Below are 13,686 nucleotides of genomic sequence, written 5' to 3'. Positions count from 1 at the left end.
CCCGACGAGGTAGGACTTGATCTCGGGTCCCAGGGTCATCCCCTGGGCTGAAGGTGGTGCTAAACCGCTGAGCCACCCGGGCTGCCCTATATTGGCATATCTAAACAGTCTTTTACGAAAGTCAAATCTAGGCTTTCAAACTTCAGCTAAAAAATTCTCTTTGCCTTGGACACACATGGTGATCCAGCCACCAGCCAGCTGCTAGGTCACTTCTGTCAGTAATACTATCTCGAACAGCCAACATTTATTTGCAAATTATTTGAATATTCCATTCCATCTTTCCTATATAAAACAATGATAAGGAAATGGGAAAAAATCACAGATAACTAGTGATAAGAAGCAGGCATTCATGCATTTAATACAAGGAGAAAGATGGAAGTAATGAATGGTGCTCAATCAGAAGTTCATTGTGAAGAAGAAAAGTAAGAAAGTTTCATGAAGTTGAGTGTCTGCTTTTGGCCCAGGGCGTGATCCCAGCGTCCCAGATCGAGTCCCACATCGGGCTCCCTGCATGGATCCTGCTTCTCTCTCTGCCTATGTCTCTGCCTCTCTCTCTGTGTGTATCTCATGAATAAATAAATAAATACAATCTTAAAAAAAAGATTCATGAAAAGCTGGAAATACATTGATGTTAGTGGGTTTTTGAAAAGGAGTGTAATTATGGGTTTTATAATATAGTCCCTGAAGACAGAAGTTTCTTGATCAACCAAAAGTTTGTCTTTGCTTTTAGGGTCCCCCCCCCCCCCCGAGTAATATATCTGGTACAAAACCAGGGATTTTAATTTTTAATTTTTTAATTTAGAATTAACATTTTTTTAATTTATTTTTTTTTAGTAATACATCAGATACAGAAGTAGGGATTCACTTGCATTTAAAAGAACACAGTGAACTCTTCTCTAGGCAAAGGCCACCAATTTTTAGAGATTTCTGTTGATTGTTTCTGCATGCCTTGACTTTTCTGAGGAAAATGCTATTTTTTTTAACCTCTTATTACTTTAGTAGAACCCTTTATTAGAAACAAAATATTTACACAACACCCTGATATATAAAACATTAAACACAGTACCATGCATACCATGCTTCTTGCCCACTTGCACATACCTTGGATACCTTGGCTAACTAACACTATTTAAAAAACAGCGATTACCCAGCCATTTCCTAGTTTGCTCATGGATATATTCCAGTTTAAAAGTGCTCAAATTCTTTTCCTAGAGTCCCACAGAGTCTAGGTGGTCAGGATACCATCACAGTGTCCTATGAGGTCTGGGAGTCCATAGGTAAGTTATGCCTCAATGTGCCCCCCTGTAAAATGGGACTGTGCACTTCTCTCTCATGGAGTCCTTGGGAGGATTAAACAAACTAACCCATGAAGCTCCCTCAAAATAGTGTCCTGTGCAGAGCAAATACTCTACAGATGTAACTGAACATTACTGTAGAGACATGACCAGGGCCAGCCTGGCAGGGCACCTCACCCTTACTAAAAGTTCAGTTTTCAGTGGGTGATGATCTGTGTTGGCTCCTCCTCTGGTCTTTAGCAGCCCTATGAAGTAGGAAGGGTGTTGGAAGAGAAAGAGCTTGTTCTTTGGGATGTCAGGCAGTGTGCTTGCAAACTGGACTGAGATCCAGCTGGGACACAATGGAAGGCCATAGCCAATGGGGACAACTGCTCTGCCCAACATGGTGGGTGGCCTCCAGTCTCCTGTGGCAATATAAATTTAAGTGGTAACTACTCAAAATTAAATAAAATTAAACGTCAGTTCCTCATTCACAGTAGCCATGTGGAAATGCTCAATAGCCACAGTGAATACTGGCTGCCCTACAGGACAGCTCATACCTAGTACAGCCCCATTGCTACAGGAGGATCTACTGAATACAATTACTGATTCACTCATCTGTGTGAGATAAAAATGCACAGTATTTGTGTATTAGGGTCAAAGGAGACTTAGAACATTCAGTTCCAACTTATTACATATTAGGATCACCTGGGAGGCTTTCAAGGGTCCAGTGGAAAGCTGTTTTGGAAGCAAAGCCCGGGCATGGGAATATCTTAAAGCTTACTTGGTGATTCCAACCTGCAGCTAGTGTTGAGAGCCCCAAGCTTGTGGGGAGGGGCACAGGGATTGGAGGAGCCATGCAGATGAAAAGTCAAAGTAAAGGGGTGCCCTGGTGGGTGGCTCAGTTGGTTAAGCGGCTGGCTTCGGTTTGGATCTTGATCCCAGGGTCCTGGGATTGAGCCCCACATGCGGCTCCCTGCTCAGTGGAGGAGGTGGGGGGGTCTGCTTCTCCCTCTCCCTCTGCCCCTCTCCTGCACTCATGTGCTCTGTCTGTCTCAAATAAAATCTAAAAAATAAAAGCCAAGGAGAAGCGGGCATGATGATCGCTCCTGGAGATGCTGCTGTTTGTGCCGCTCAAGTGAATCTTGGGGCACATCCCACAGGGATCGGCTTCTTCAGGTCGCACCAGATAAAGCAAAATTGCTGGCTCTGCTTTACAAACATCAGGCTTGCCTTCATTGTTATTTCAGAACATGAAGGGTTAAAAGAAGTTCGAGGTAATAACACCCGGGGCACATTTTTAGGGAATTAAATAATGTGTGTGCTTAAAACAGCCGTAAGGAATAACTGTCTTATCCTTTAAGCAAATATGCATGCTGGCTTGGATTTATGTGCATCGCATGATATATTCAATAGCAGAAGGAAGTGTTATTAAACCAGTAACTGTAAGAAAGGACACCTACCAGTGAATGTGATTTTCACGGTGATTATAAATGCCATGAGATTCTCCCTTACGTTATTAAGCTACTATAGTCAAGCCAAGGTGGCTTATTTCCAACGAGTATTATCGGCCGGATTAGATTTGAAGATTGGGAGTATAGTTTTTACACACGAAGAGCAGATGCACTAATAAAGTAACAACTGTGTTATACAGGATTAAAAAAGCCTCTCTCCACCCTCCCCACTCCCCAGCAAGAATAGAGGTAGGAAGCATGGTAGGCATGAACCAAAGAGAAATGAAGGGGAAGATTTATCTAGGTATTCCAGAATAAAATAAATACTTCACTTCTTTTCTCTGATGTGAGGACCCAGGTGGCCAGTGGAGCAACCAAAAGGTGGCCTGAGAGCCAGGGTGAGGCCATGGGAGCAGGAGGTTACAGTGTTCCCTGAGGCACATCTCCGCAATACCAGCCAGGCATCACCCCCCCTGGGAGTGTCAGCCCAACCTCGGCATCCCACGTGGATTCCTGACTGTTGCCTCTGCCTCATGGTTCAAATTCTGTGTTATTGATTCCAAATACTGCATAGACCAATCCATCTAGAAAGGCTCCAGAGAGCAACTCTCACATCAACACCCAGATGGTGAGAACAGGGCATTGAAGCAAGATGGAAATTGGTTTCTCAAACGTGTGTGTGTGAATGTGCCATCCCCTGTGTGTATGTGAGTGTGCATAGCTTATGTGAGTGTGCATAGCTTATGTGAGTGCCACATACTCTGTGTGTGACATACCCGCTGTGTGTGTGACGCACTCTGTGTATATGTGTGAGTGTGATATACCCTGTGTGTGTGTGTCACATACCCTGTGTGTGAGCAGAGAGCCCACAGAGGGAAACTGCTCAATGCACATGAAACATTTCCTTCCAGTTTCTTCGAGAGTGCCAAAAGCAAACAGTTGTGAAAAAGAACTCACCGAGAGACAAGAGGGTCTCCGAGGCCACGTTTCTGATTTCTTCAGTGTCGGACTGACACAACGTCACCAGCATTTTAATGCTTTCAGTGGCCTGCAGGGAGAAAGTCATTAAAATAATCTTCTGACACTTCTGTCTGGGGTCACATGAGATGGACTATCCCATAGCTGGGACCCTTACACGGGGGTTCCCACACCTCGCTGAGTGTCAGATCACGTAGGGGGCTCTTTTAAAAGCACAGACTCCTGGGAGTCATTCCAAGATGCATTCGCTGCACTAGAATTTCCTGGGATGGAGCCCAGGGTTCGTATTCGCAGGAACCTTGACAATCTGCTACATTCCCCACTTCACAGAGGATACCAGGTGTTGGACGCCAGGTGTCTAGTCTGCCTTTCCAAAAGGGAATCCACTCCTGGTGGTTCTTTCCTCTGCACCTGGCCCCAGCACAGAGCTAATTTAAGAACTCATCATGTTTAGCTTCTGTGCCAAAACAGAGAGTAAAGGTCGGTGGTGGGAATCCTTCTGTTGGATTCTCCCCATTTATCCAGTGCTCCATGAACCAGGTGGCTGGCCAGGCATGGGAGACTCAGCAATGAACAAGATTTGATTCTGGCCCTCAAGACTTTATGATCCAGTGGAAAGACAGACGGTGGGACAGGTAATTGTTATAATGAGGGGTAGGCTGGTCAGGGTGCGAGCACAGAGCACAGCTGGGAAATGTGAACTGGTCTGACCAGGGGAGTCTTCACAGAAGAAGTGGTGTCTTAGAGCAATTAGCCAAATTTGGGCAAGTGGTAGGGGTGTGTTTGTGTTGCGGGGTGCAGAGAAGGAAATAACTTCCAAGCAAGGAGAGCGAGCAGCATGTGACAGGGCCTCATCAAGGAGGGCCTTACAAACCACACTAAGGATTTTGAACTTCATTCTTAGAATCATGGAAAGCCACAGAAGAGCTTTAGAAGCAGGATTTGTGTCTTATTAAGAGCATTCTAACCTTAGTGGGGAGCACGCATGGAAGGAATTCAGACTCCAAGGAGGCAGAAACTGGTGGGAAGGTGGCTCGGATCCAGTAAGCAGAGTGGGGAGAGAGTGCACTGATGTGGGCTGTAAGGAAGTGGGGCCTACGTGGTGTAGGACTGGTCAGTGTGGGGATGAACTGTACAATCCCCTGAGATACAAGCACTAGAGGTGGGTGAGCTGGGAGCAACTGGAGCTGTCTATCCTTTTTTAAAAATTTATTTGAGAGAGAGAGAGAGAGAGAGAGAGAGAATGAGCAGGGTGAGGAACAGAGGGAAAAGGAGACTCCCCACCAAGCAGAAAGCCCGATGCAATGTGGGGCTTGATCCCAGGACCTGAGCCAAAGGCAGATGCTTAACCAACTGAGCACCTAGGTGTCCAAGAGATTTTGAGTGCTAACCCCTTAATTTCTTCATGCCCATCTGGCTGCAGGCCCCTGCCCTTTGTCCCATACGGCAATCCAAGATTTTAGCAAGTTTGAAGATTAGTTTTCTTTTTGGTGATTTAAGGTAGGCTGAACATTAAATCTTACCTATTGAAGGCAAAGTCTTTCTCTCTCCCTCTTTTTAAATTTCCTTAAGTCATCTCTACGCTCAATGTGAGGCTCAAGCTCACGACTCCAAGATCCAGAGTTGCATGCTTCACCTACTGAGGCAGCCAGGTGCCTTGAACAGCAAACCCTTTAGTGTGGGGAATTCTCAGCCCTCTTTTCATTTACATTTTAGCTCTGTCATGGCTCAGAGACGGCTCCCCCTGACATAGGTAAGACAGGTGAGCTGTTGGTGAAAGCAGTTTATGGGAAAAGATCTGGGAATTTATTGGCACATTGAATTTTAGTATTTCCTTGCAAATTTTATCTGTCCCTGCTCTTTTTGCACATGAGAAAATTTGGTGGAATCATCCTATCATCTCTCTTTTGGGAAAAGATCTAGGTTTCTGACACTGACCTGTGGGATGCTGAAACCCATAATTATTTTCTGAAAGTTGTTGGCTCTAACAAAACAAAGTCAGGTTTAGTGTGGAATTTAAGAAATGAAACAGATGAACATAGGGGAAGGGAAGGAAAAATAAAATAAGATGAAAACAGAGGGAGACAAACCATAAGAGACTCTTAATTCTAGGGAACAGACTGCAGGTTGCTGGAGGGGAGGGGACGGTGGGGAGGGGGCAACTGGGTGATGGGCATGAGGGGGGCATGTCATGTGACGGGATGAGCACTGAGTATTCTATGCAACTGATGAATCACTGAATTCTACTTTTGAAACTAATGATACACTATATATTAACAACAGTGAATTTAAATAGAGAATTATAGAAAAAAGAAAAAAAGAAAGGAAAAATAAAATGAATAAAAGGATCCCCAAACTAATATACTTTCCACAGCAAAGGAAGTGAGATATGCTGCTAATGCAGGTGCTTCCAGGTACGGGAAGAGAGCTGTTAGGTATACTTGGCCTTGACTTGCTCAAAGCTGACCCGTCAGGGCCTCTGAGGCTGCGTTTTACCTGCAGGCTTTTCAGAGCCAGACAAGCTGCCTTCTGGAGCTGGAGGTTTGCCTTTGTCAGCACTTCACAGTAATAGAGCAAGGCCTGAAAGAGAGGGAGGGACCCCAGGAAGACATTTTGAGTTGTTTGTAGTTTTAGAGGTATCACCATAGATAAAACAAGACATGTCACACTGCATTCAGAGAAAAAAAAATTCATTAAAATTCTTATTTATTGAAAAAGCTGTCTTTTAATTCAATTCATTAATTGCCTCTATTCTATTAGGTCACAGACACTGGGGAATATGAAGTTAAAAGATCCAGAGTTATGTTTACAGCTTTCTGGAGACCCTCAGGACTAGCAAAAGTGCTAAGGCTATTGAGAGGGAATGCAGAGAAGAAATGTGTTAGCTTCATAGAAAGCTGCAAGACGCTAGGGAGTCACATGGAAGAGTCACCTTCTAAAGTGACCAGAGCAGGCTGCGTGGACACGATGTGTGAGCTAGGCTGGGAAGGGTGGGTTAGAGTTCAGTTGGGAAGTCGAGGGGGGAAATGACATTCCAGCAGGAAGGAAGAAAGGGGGGAGGCAGTGACGTGGCACTGAGGTTGCTGCATGGCACATTCATACTCTGGATACCAATCTCAGTGTAAAAATAAGTTGTTATTTTTACCAAGTGAATGTCTTCCTCAATACTGTATATTTCTTAGATTTGCCTCTTTTCTGCAGCCACACATCTTGTCAAGGTCTTAATTTCATGCCTGTATCACCATCACCATGTTTCTGCTTCCAGCGCTGATGATAAGGGATCCCTTCTTCAAGAGCATGTGGTGTCCATCATGTGCACACCCAAGGCCCCTCTCTCAGAAGAGCAGAGCACCTTCCCTCTGTGTTTGTGGCCAGCATCACCTTGCAAAGTCTTCTTAGGGGCTTTCCCAGCTCCTACGCAGGTGGCTCCCCGCTCCATCCAGCTGCTCACTGTTCCTGTCACGCTCACTGATGTGCCCGGTTGCCCTCTTTTGCACAGGGAACTCTGGGAGCTCTGCTGCCCTTTGGAAAGGCTTCATTCCTGGTTAGCTCAAAATAGGTTCAAGATTCAGGCCCTGCTTCACCAACCACCATGTGACTGTACTATCTTTCTCCCTGATTTCCTATAATTTACATTTTCCTTGGTTCTTTCTTTCTTTCTTTCTTTTTCTTTCTTTCTTTCTTTCTTTCTTTCTTTCTTTCTTTCTTTCTCTTTCTTCTTTCTTTCTTTCTTTCTTTCTTTCATTCTTTCTTTCTTCTTTTTCTTTCTTCTTTCTTCTTCTTTCTTTCTTCTTTCTTTCTTTTTTTAAAATATTTTATTTATTTATTCATGAGAGACACAGAAAGAGAGAGGCAGAGACACAGGCTGAAATAGAAGCAGGCTCCGTGCAGGGAGCCTGATGTGGGACTCGATCCCAGGTCTCTGGGATCATGACCTGAGCTGAAGGCAGATGCTCAACCGCTGAGCCACCCAGGCGTCCCTATTTATTTTTTTTTATTTTTATTTTTTTATTTTATTTTTTAATTTTTTAAAATTTATTTATGATAGTCACACAGATAGAGAGAGAGAGGCAGAGACATAGGCAGAGGGAGAAGCAGGCCCCATGCACTGGGAGCCCGACGTGGGATTCGATCCCGGGTCTCCAGGATCGCGCCCTGGGCCAAAGGCAGGCGCCAAACCGCTGCGCCACCCAGGGATCCCCTATTTATTTATTTTTAAAGATTTTTTTTTTATTTACTCATGAGAGATACAGAGCATGAGAGAGAGGCAGAGACACAGGCAGAGGGAGAAGCAGGCCCCATGCAGGGAGCCCGGCATGGGACTCGATCCTGGGTCTCCAGGATCACACCCTGGGCTGCAGGCAGTGCTAAACCGCTGTGCCACCAGGGCTGCCCTTGATTCTTCTTTTTTAAAACAATATTTTATTTTATTTATTTGAGAGAGAGAGAGACAGTGACAGATATTGAGAGAGAGAGCAGGGAGGAGAGGGAGAAGCAGGCTCCCTGCTGAGCAGGGAACCCTACGCAGGGCTCCATCTCAGGACCCTGGGATCATGACCTGAGCTGAAGACAGATATTTAACCCACTGAGCCACCCAAGTGCTCCATTTCCTTGGTTCTTATTAAACTAATTATCTTACTAGGCTAATTATTAATATTCCTTGGTTCTTATTAAGCTAATTATCATTACTTATATACATCTGTGTTTATAAGTATATTACTTCTAATATGATTCTCAACTTGCTCATGTGTGATTCTGGCATTTTACTTAACTTCCTGTGCCTCAGTCTGTTAATATGCAAAATGGCCAGAATACTAAGACACTCACAGGTCTTTGTGATTCTTAAATGTTGTGACATGTGTCAGGGACTGAAAACAGATCCTGGCACAGAGTAAGCCCTCAATGAATAGAGCTGTAGTATTACTTTTATTCTAATATACATCTGTGAATTCATATATTTGTTTATAGGAGAAAGATACAATAGTGACTCTGTGGATGCTGAAGATCCATAAAGATGAAGACCTTGGCTTTTTTTTTTTGGGATCCCTGGGTGGCGCAGCGGTTTAGCGCCTGCCTTTGGCCCAGGGCGCGATCCTGGAGATCCGGGATCAGATCCCACGTCGGGCTCCCGGTGCATGGAGCCTGCTTCTCCCTCTGCCTGTGTCTCTGCCCCCCCCCCTCTCTGTGTGACTATCATAAATAAATAAAATAAAAAAAAGATTTATTTACTTGAGAGAGAAGGAGAGAGAGAGAGAGAGAGAGAGAGAACGAGCATGCATGTGGAAGTGGGGTGGGTAGAGGGGAAGAGGGGGGCAGACTCCCCGCTGAGTGTAGAGCCCAACACAGGGCTTGATCCCACAACCCTGAGATCATGAGCTGAGCTGAAATCAAGACTCAGATGCTCAATGGACTGAGCCACCCAGGTCCCCTGGTTTTTGTTCTTAAAATTTATTTAATTCCTAGCACTTAGAATGATATTCTGTACTTAGTGAATGCCCATCAAATCTGATGACACCATAGTGCCTGGATGAAAGAGCTTGAAAGTGTCATCAACCACTTGATGATGTGTTTGCTCATGATATGGCACATAGTTGTGATTAAACATGGCCTGTTTTCTCAATTCTGTAGAACAACGCCACTCTTAAAAAATGGAGATATGCTTCACATACCATAATATTCACCCTTTAAAGTATATAGCTCAGTGGTTTCTCTTATACTCAGAAACCATCACCACAACGTCATTCCAGATCCTTTTTGTCACTCCAAAAAGAAATCCTGTACCCATTGGTGGTCACTCCCATTGCTCTTCCCTCTATTTCCTGGCAACCACCGATCTTTCTCTGTGGATTTGCCTCATGCAGACGTTTTATTCAGGATCACACAATATATTGCCCTTTAAGTCTTGTACTTTCACTTAGCAGGATGTCTTCAAGGTTCGTCCATGTGATAGCCTGTGTCAGTACTTCCTTTTATGCTGAATGATATCGTATTGTAAGGAGAGATCACATTCTGTGTATTCATCAGCTGATGGACATTTGGTTGTTTATACTTTTTGTTTGTTATGAGTTAATAATAATAATAAATGTCCCATTTCACTTAGGCTTTTGCATAGTCATCATCAAGTGGATGAACTTGAGCACACAATGCTTCTCTGTTTTCCTCCATTTTCCTCTTGTTTCCCTCCTAAGAGCCTCCAAGTTTTAATCACCAAACCAAAGTTTAATCCTTTCCCTAAACCATAGATTCCAAGGCTTAAATGGCCAATAACAACTTAAATGGTCCTTCCTCTCAGGCATGTTTTCATTATAACAATGCTTCCATAGGGATGAGGTGCTGGCTATGGGCCTGGATCAGTCCACTACTGGTATAGGATCTTTGGATGAGACTTCTGGACCACACTGTCCCTTTGAGCATGAGGACCCAAACTCTGCTGGGTTGAGTCAGAAGTGGGCACTGTTTCTGACTTAAGAAAGCCCTTGGTACTTCCCAGTGCCTTGCAGAGATATAGTCTCACAGAACAAATAAGCATCACCTTGCTCACTTGAGTTTGAGCAGTTGCCCAAGAAATGGTGGCTGCCATGACACTTGGATTGGTAAGAATTCTAGGAAGCAAATGGGAGGCACACTGTGAAGAAGTTTCTGGTCGCCATGCAAGATAGTAAGTAAGCATCTCCTCTGGCAGGTCCTAGATGATGAGGGAAGCAACAATTTCCCAATAGACAGAAGAATAGGTATTTCCTACTTATTTGGGCTGGGAGTAGGGGAGGGGAATGTAAAAAGCATCAAAAATGAACCAACATACAACTTCTAGTTTGTTTCAATTGTTATGGTTTTTTGAAGGTTCAAGATTTACAGAAACCACCAGTTCTCACCTAGGTAGTTTTGTATTACTTTAGCCTTCACAGCTGATAGTACAGAATTAATGTACTAACTTATGCTATTTCATATTTAAAAAATGGAAAGAATTCAAGGTTTAGGGAGGGTGAGTCAAACATTTCTAGGTAGTATCTAAGTTGTACCTCTTAACTAGTGTGCCACCTAAGCCATCTTCAGTTAGCAAAAGTTCATTCCAGAGAAATGAATCCAAAAGCCTAGCAATGATAGCTGAGCTGGAATAAAGACAGAGCATGTGGCCAGTGGCATAAAAATAGAAGGTGCACACAGAACAGCCAAAGGAGGGCTATGGTTGCTGCTATTTCTGAGGCGAGGCTAGAATACTGGCTCCTCATCATGACCAAAGGGTACCGTGATGCTGCTCCTAGAAGACTGTGCCCATGCAGTAGGGCGAGGATGGCTGGCCCACAGAACAGCCTTTGAGCAAATCCCAGTAAAAGACTGGAACTCTGTAGGAAAGAATAACGTGAGGTCCTTGTTCTTGGGCCAAAATGGCATTAGAATGGAAGATCTCGTGAAGACACAAACACTCCACCCTTCTCTAGCTTAGCTAATGCCTTAGACCAGTTAAACTCTACTCAGAGTTCAACATTTCACCGTTCTAAGGACAAGAAGGGGCCAAGTTTAATTTTCTTGAGCTGATTTGAGGATTGACATCAGTTAGTTTTTAGAACCACTGTTCAGTTTGTCAAGGGCTCCCAGAAGACCAAGGCTGTTGCCTATCTGGGGTCCCCATGTGCTTAAACTACAGATGCTTGTTACCCCTGGATGGTACTGGATTAAAGCCACCAAGGAGATAAACCACCTCTTCCCTGTCAATGAGGAATGACAGCTTTTAAAATTAGAAATATTTTGTTCTTTGAGTCAATAGTTTAATGACTTGACCCCAAACTATTCATAAAAATGTGTGCATGTATGCTCACCATGATATTTTTCAGAGTTGGAAACTACATCAATGCCCATCAAGGAATGAGAAAATAAATTATAGAATATCCAAACCCTGAGACACACAGAATCCATCAAATAGGATGAAGTAGATCAACATGTTCTAGCAAGAAAAATCACTATGTTATAGTACATTTAAAAAATCAGTTATACTACAGAACAGTGTGATCTCATTTAAGAGAAACATAATTATTATATATGTGAGCAGAAACATCGAAAAAATCCAGAAGGAACATACACCAAATTATTAACAGTTCTCCCTGGAGGCTGCACTTATGGGTGCTCAAATATTTACAGTATATTTTTTTTACATGGTGTTACAGAGTATATGTTTTTAACAGGCAGAAGAAAATTATTTTTATAAAAAACAGATGGCAAAATATTCATAGTAAATGAGAAAATTAAAAAATCTTTTGGCTTGATGTCCATGATTTGGGGCTTTACCTTTTCCCTGAAATGCTCGTTTCTGGAGGCTGCGTCCAGGTAAAGCATCACAGCCTGGCTCACTTCCCTGTCATCCCCAGTGAGCAGCAGAGCCAAGGTCCTGAGTACTTCCTGCTGGGCGGGGAGGCTGCTAGGTGCAAGGTCACTCATGGCCTGAAGCAGTTTCTCATCTCTCAGTGATTGCAGAGTCTGAATCAAGGAAACTAGCGAGTAAAAAAAGCAGAGTATCCTCTAGTTCCATCCATGTCATTTCAGTAAGTCAATCAGAGAAAGACAATTATCATATGATCTCACTTTCATGGAATTTAAGAAACAAAACAGAGGATCATAGGGGAAGGGAGGGGAAAAATACACAGTGAAGGAAATAATAAGTAAACACTTTCCCCAATCCTCCTGATGATAGTAAACTCTTTTGCCCCTCTGTCTTTCAGTCTTACCCATCTAGCAAAGCCCTAGCCTTGCGTAACCTCAGCTCTCACATCCCTCTGTCTGCACTCGGGCACCTAGGCCCTGATGGAGAAATTGATAAAAAATAAAATTCTGAGTCCCATTTGGATAAGTTGACCACGTTCCATGACAATATTCCTTATATATAAGGATAAGGAATATATTCCAATCCCCGATGAGGTATCCAGAGTAGGCATCTATTAGCTACAGAAACATTAGGATTAGAGTATATCTGGTCAGTACAGGTGGGAAAATATAAACTAAAATTCATGCTCATTGGTAGAGCAGCATCCTTTATACACTGGACACATTAGTGAATTTTTTTTTCTTTTGCTTTAATCTCCCATTCCTTCTGCTGGGGATGTTTTGGTCATTTTCCTGCTTTATAAATAAAGACCCCAGCAACAGGGCTCAGATAGTAGTATGCATAACAACTGAACAAACAAATAATGGAAAACAACCCAATTGTTCAACAATAATCAACTATATCAACTAAAACTAAAAATTTACAAAACTAAAAAAAGTTTCAAAGAATAACATGAGATACAATGTCAAATAAAAACTAGGATATAATATTCTATAATAAGTCATCACAATTTAGGAATTTCAAACCCATGCATATCCAACTAAAAATACATAAAAATTTAAAAGTAAGATAATAAGTGATTTGAGTATTTTCCTATGTATTTTTCTATTCCTTTTTTTCTTTTTTTAAATAATGAAGGCTCTTTTCTTATCTGAAGGAAGAAGAAAAAAAACATGTAAAAGTTATGATTTTTTCCACTGTCATCCTCCACTCCTACTGGTGAGTAGGTGAAACTTTTCTGGGACCATTGTGTGAGTAAGAGGTTAGAGATGTCACCTGCCACTGATGTCATTGGAGCAGTAAGAGAAATTTACCAAGAAAACTGATTTCAACCATGTCAAACATAGAATGAAGGAATGAAGACGATCCTGAAGTCAGACCCTCTGGTGTCCTGCCTCAGCTCTCCTTCTAGAACTCTGGACTATGTTTGTGAGGGCTACACAGACTTTCCTGTGTTCAGGGTGGCATGACACCAGGTGGAGGAGGATGTGCTGCTTCTCCCTAGGATGTGACCACTGGGATGGACACGTTGGCCCAGGGTTCAACGTTCTGGAGAGAAGGGCTAAGCCGGGTGCTGTGCCAAACTGTCTACTCCTAAAGCACATGCTACATTCCCACCCCTTTTCCTCAGTGCTGTCAAGCTATGGTGGGTTTACAGAGTACA

The 13,686-nt window shown here is 43.1% G+C and overlaps 1 protein-coding gene across 3 annotated transcripts in view; it reads right to left on the bottom strand.

The window, feature by feature from the left end:
• Positions 1 to 13,686, bottom strand: part of RIPOR2 (RHO family interacting cell polarization regulator 2) — a 220,218-nt gene that overhangs the window by 3,139 nt on the left and 203,393 nt on the right. For all 3 annotated transcript variants that reach the window (XM_055323297.1, XM_055323298.1, XM_055323299.1), the window contains exons 19-21: positions 11,990 to 12,192; positions 6,203 to 6,286; positions 3,686 to 3,776 (exon numbers count right to left, since the gene is read on the bottom strand). In XM_055323297.1, the coding sequence (XP_055179272.1) occupies positions 3,686 to 3,776; positions 6,203 to 6,286; positions 11,990 to 12,192 (378 nt within the window). The remainder of the gene's footprint in view (positions 1 to 3,685; positions 3,777 to 6,202; positions 6,287 to 11,989; positions 12,193 to 13,686) is intronic.

Source organism: Nyctereutes procyonoides, unplaced genomic scaffold, assembly GCF_905146905.1.
Source record: "Nyctereutes procyonoides isolate TBG_1078 unplaced genomic scaffold, NYPRO_anot_genome, whole genome shotgun sequence".
NCBI classification, from domain to species: domain Eukaryota; kingdom Metazoa; phylum Chordata; class Mammalia; order Carnivora; family Canidae; genus Nyctereutes; species Nyctereutes procyonoides.
The sequence above is the reverse complement of the archived record's forward strand: the minus strand, read 5'-3'. Positions and strand labels throughout refer to the sequence as shown.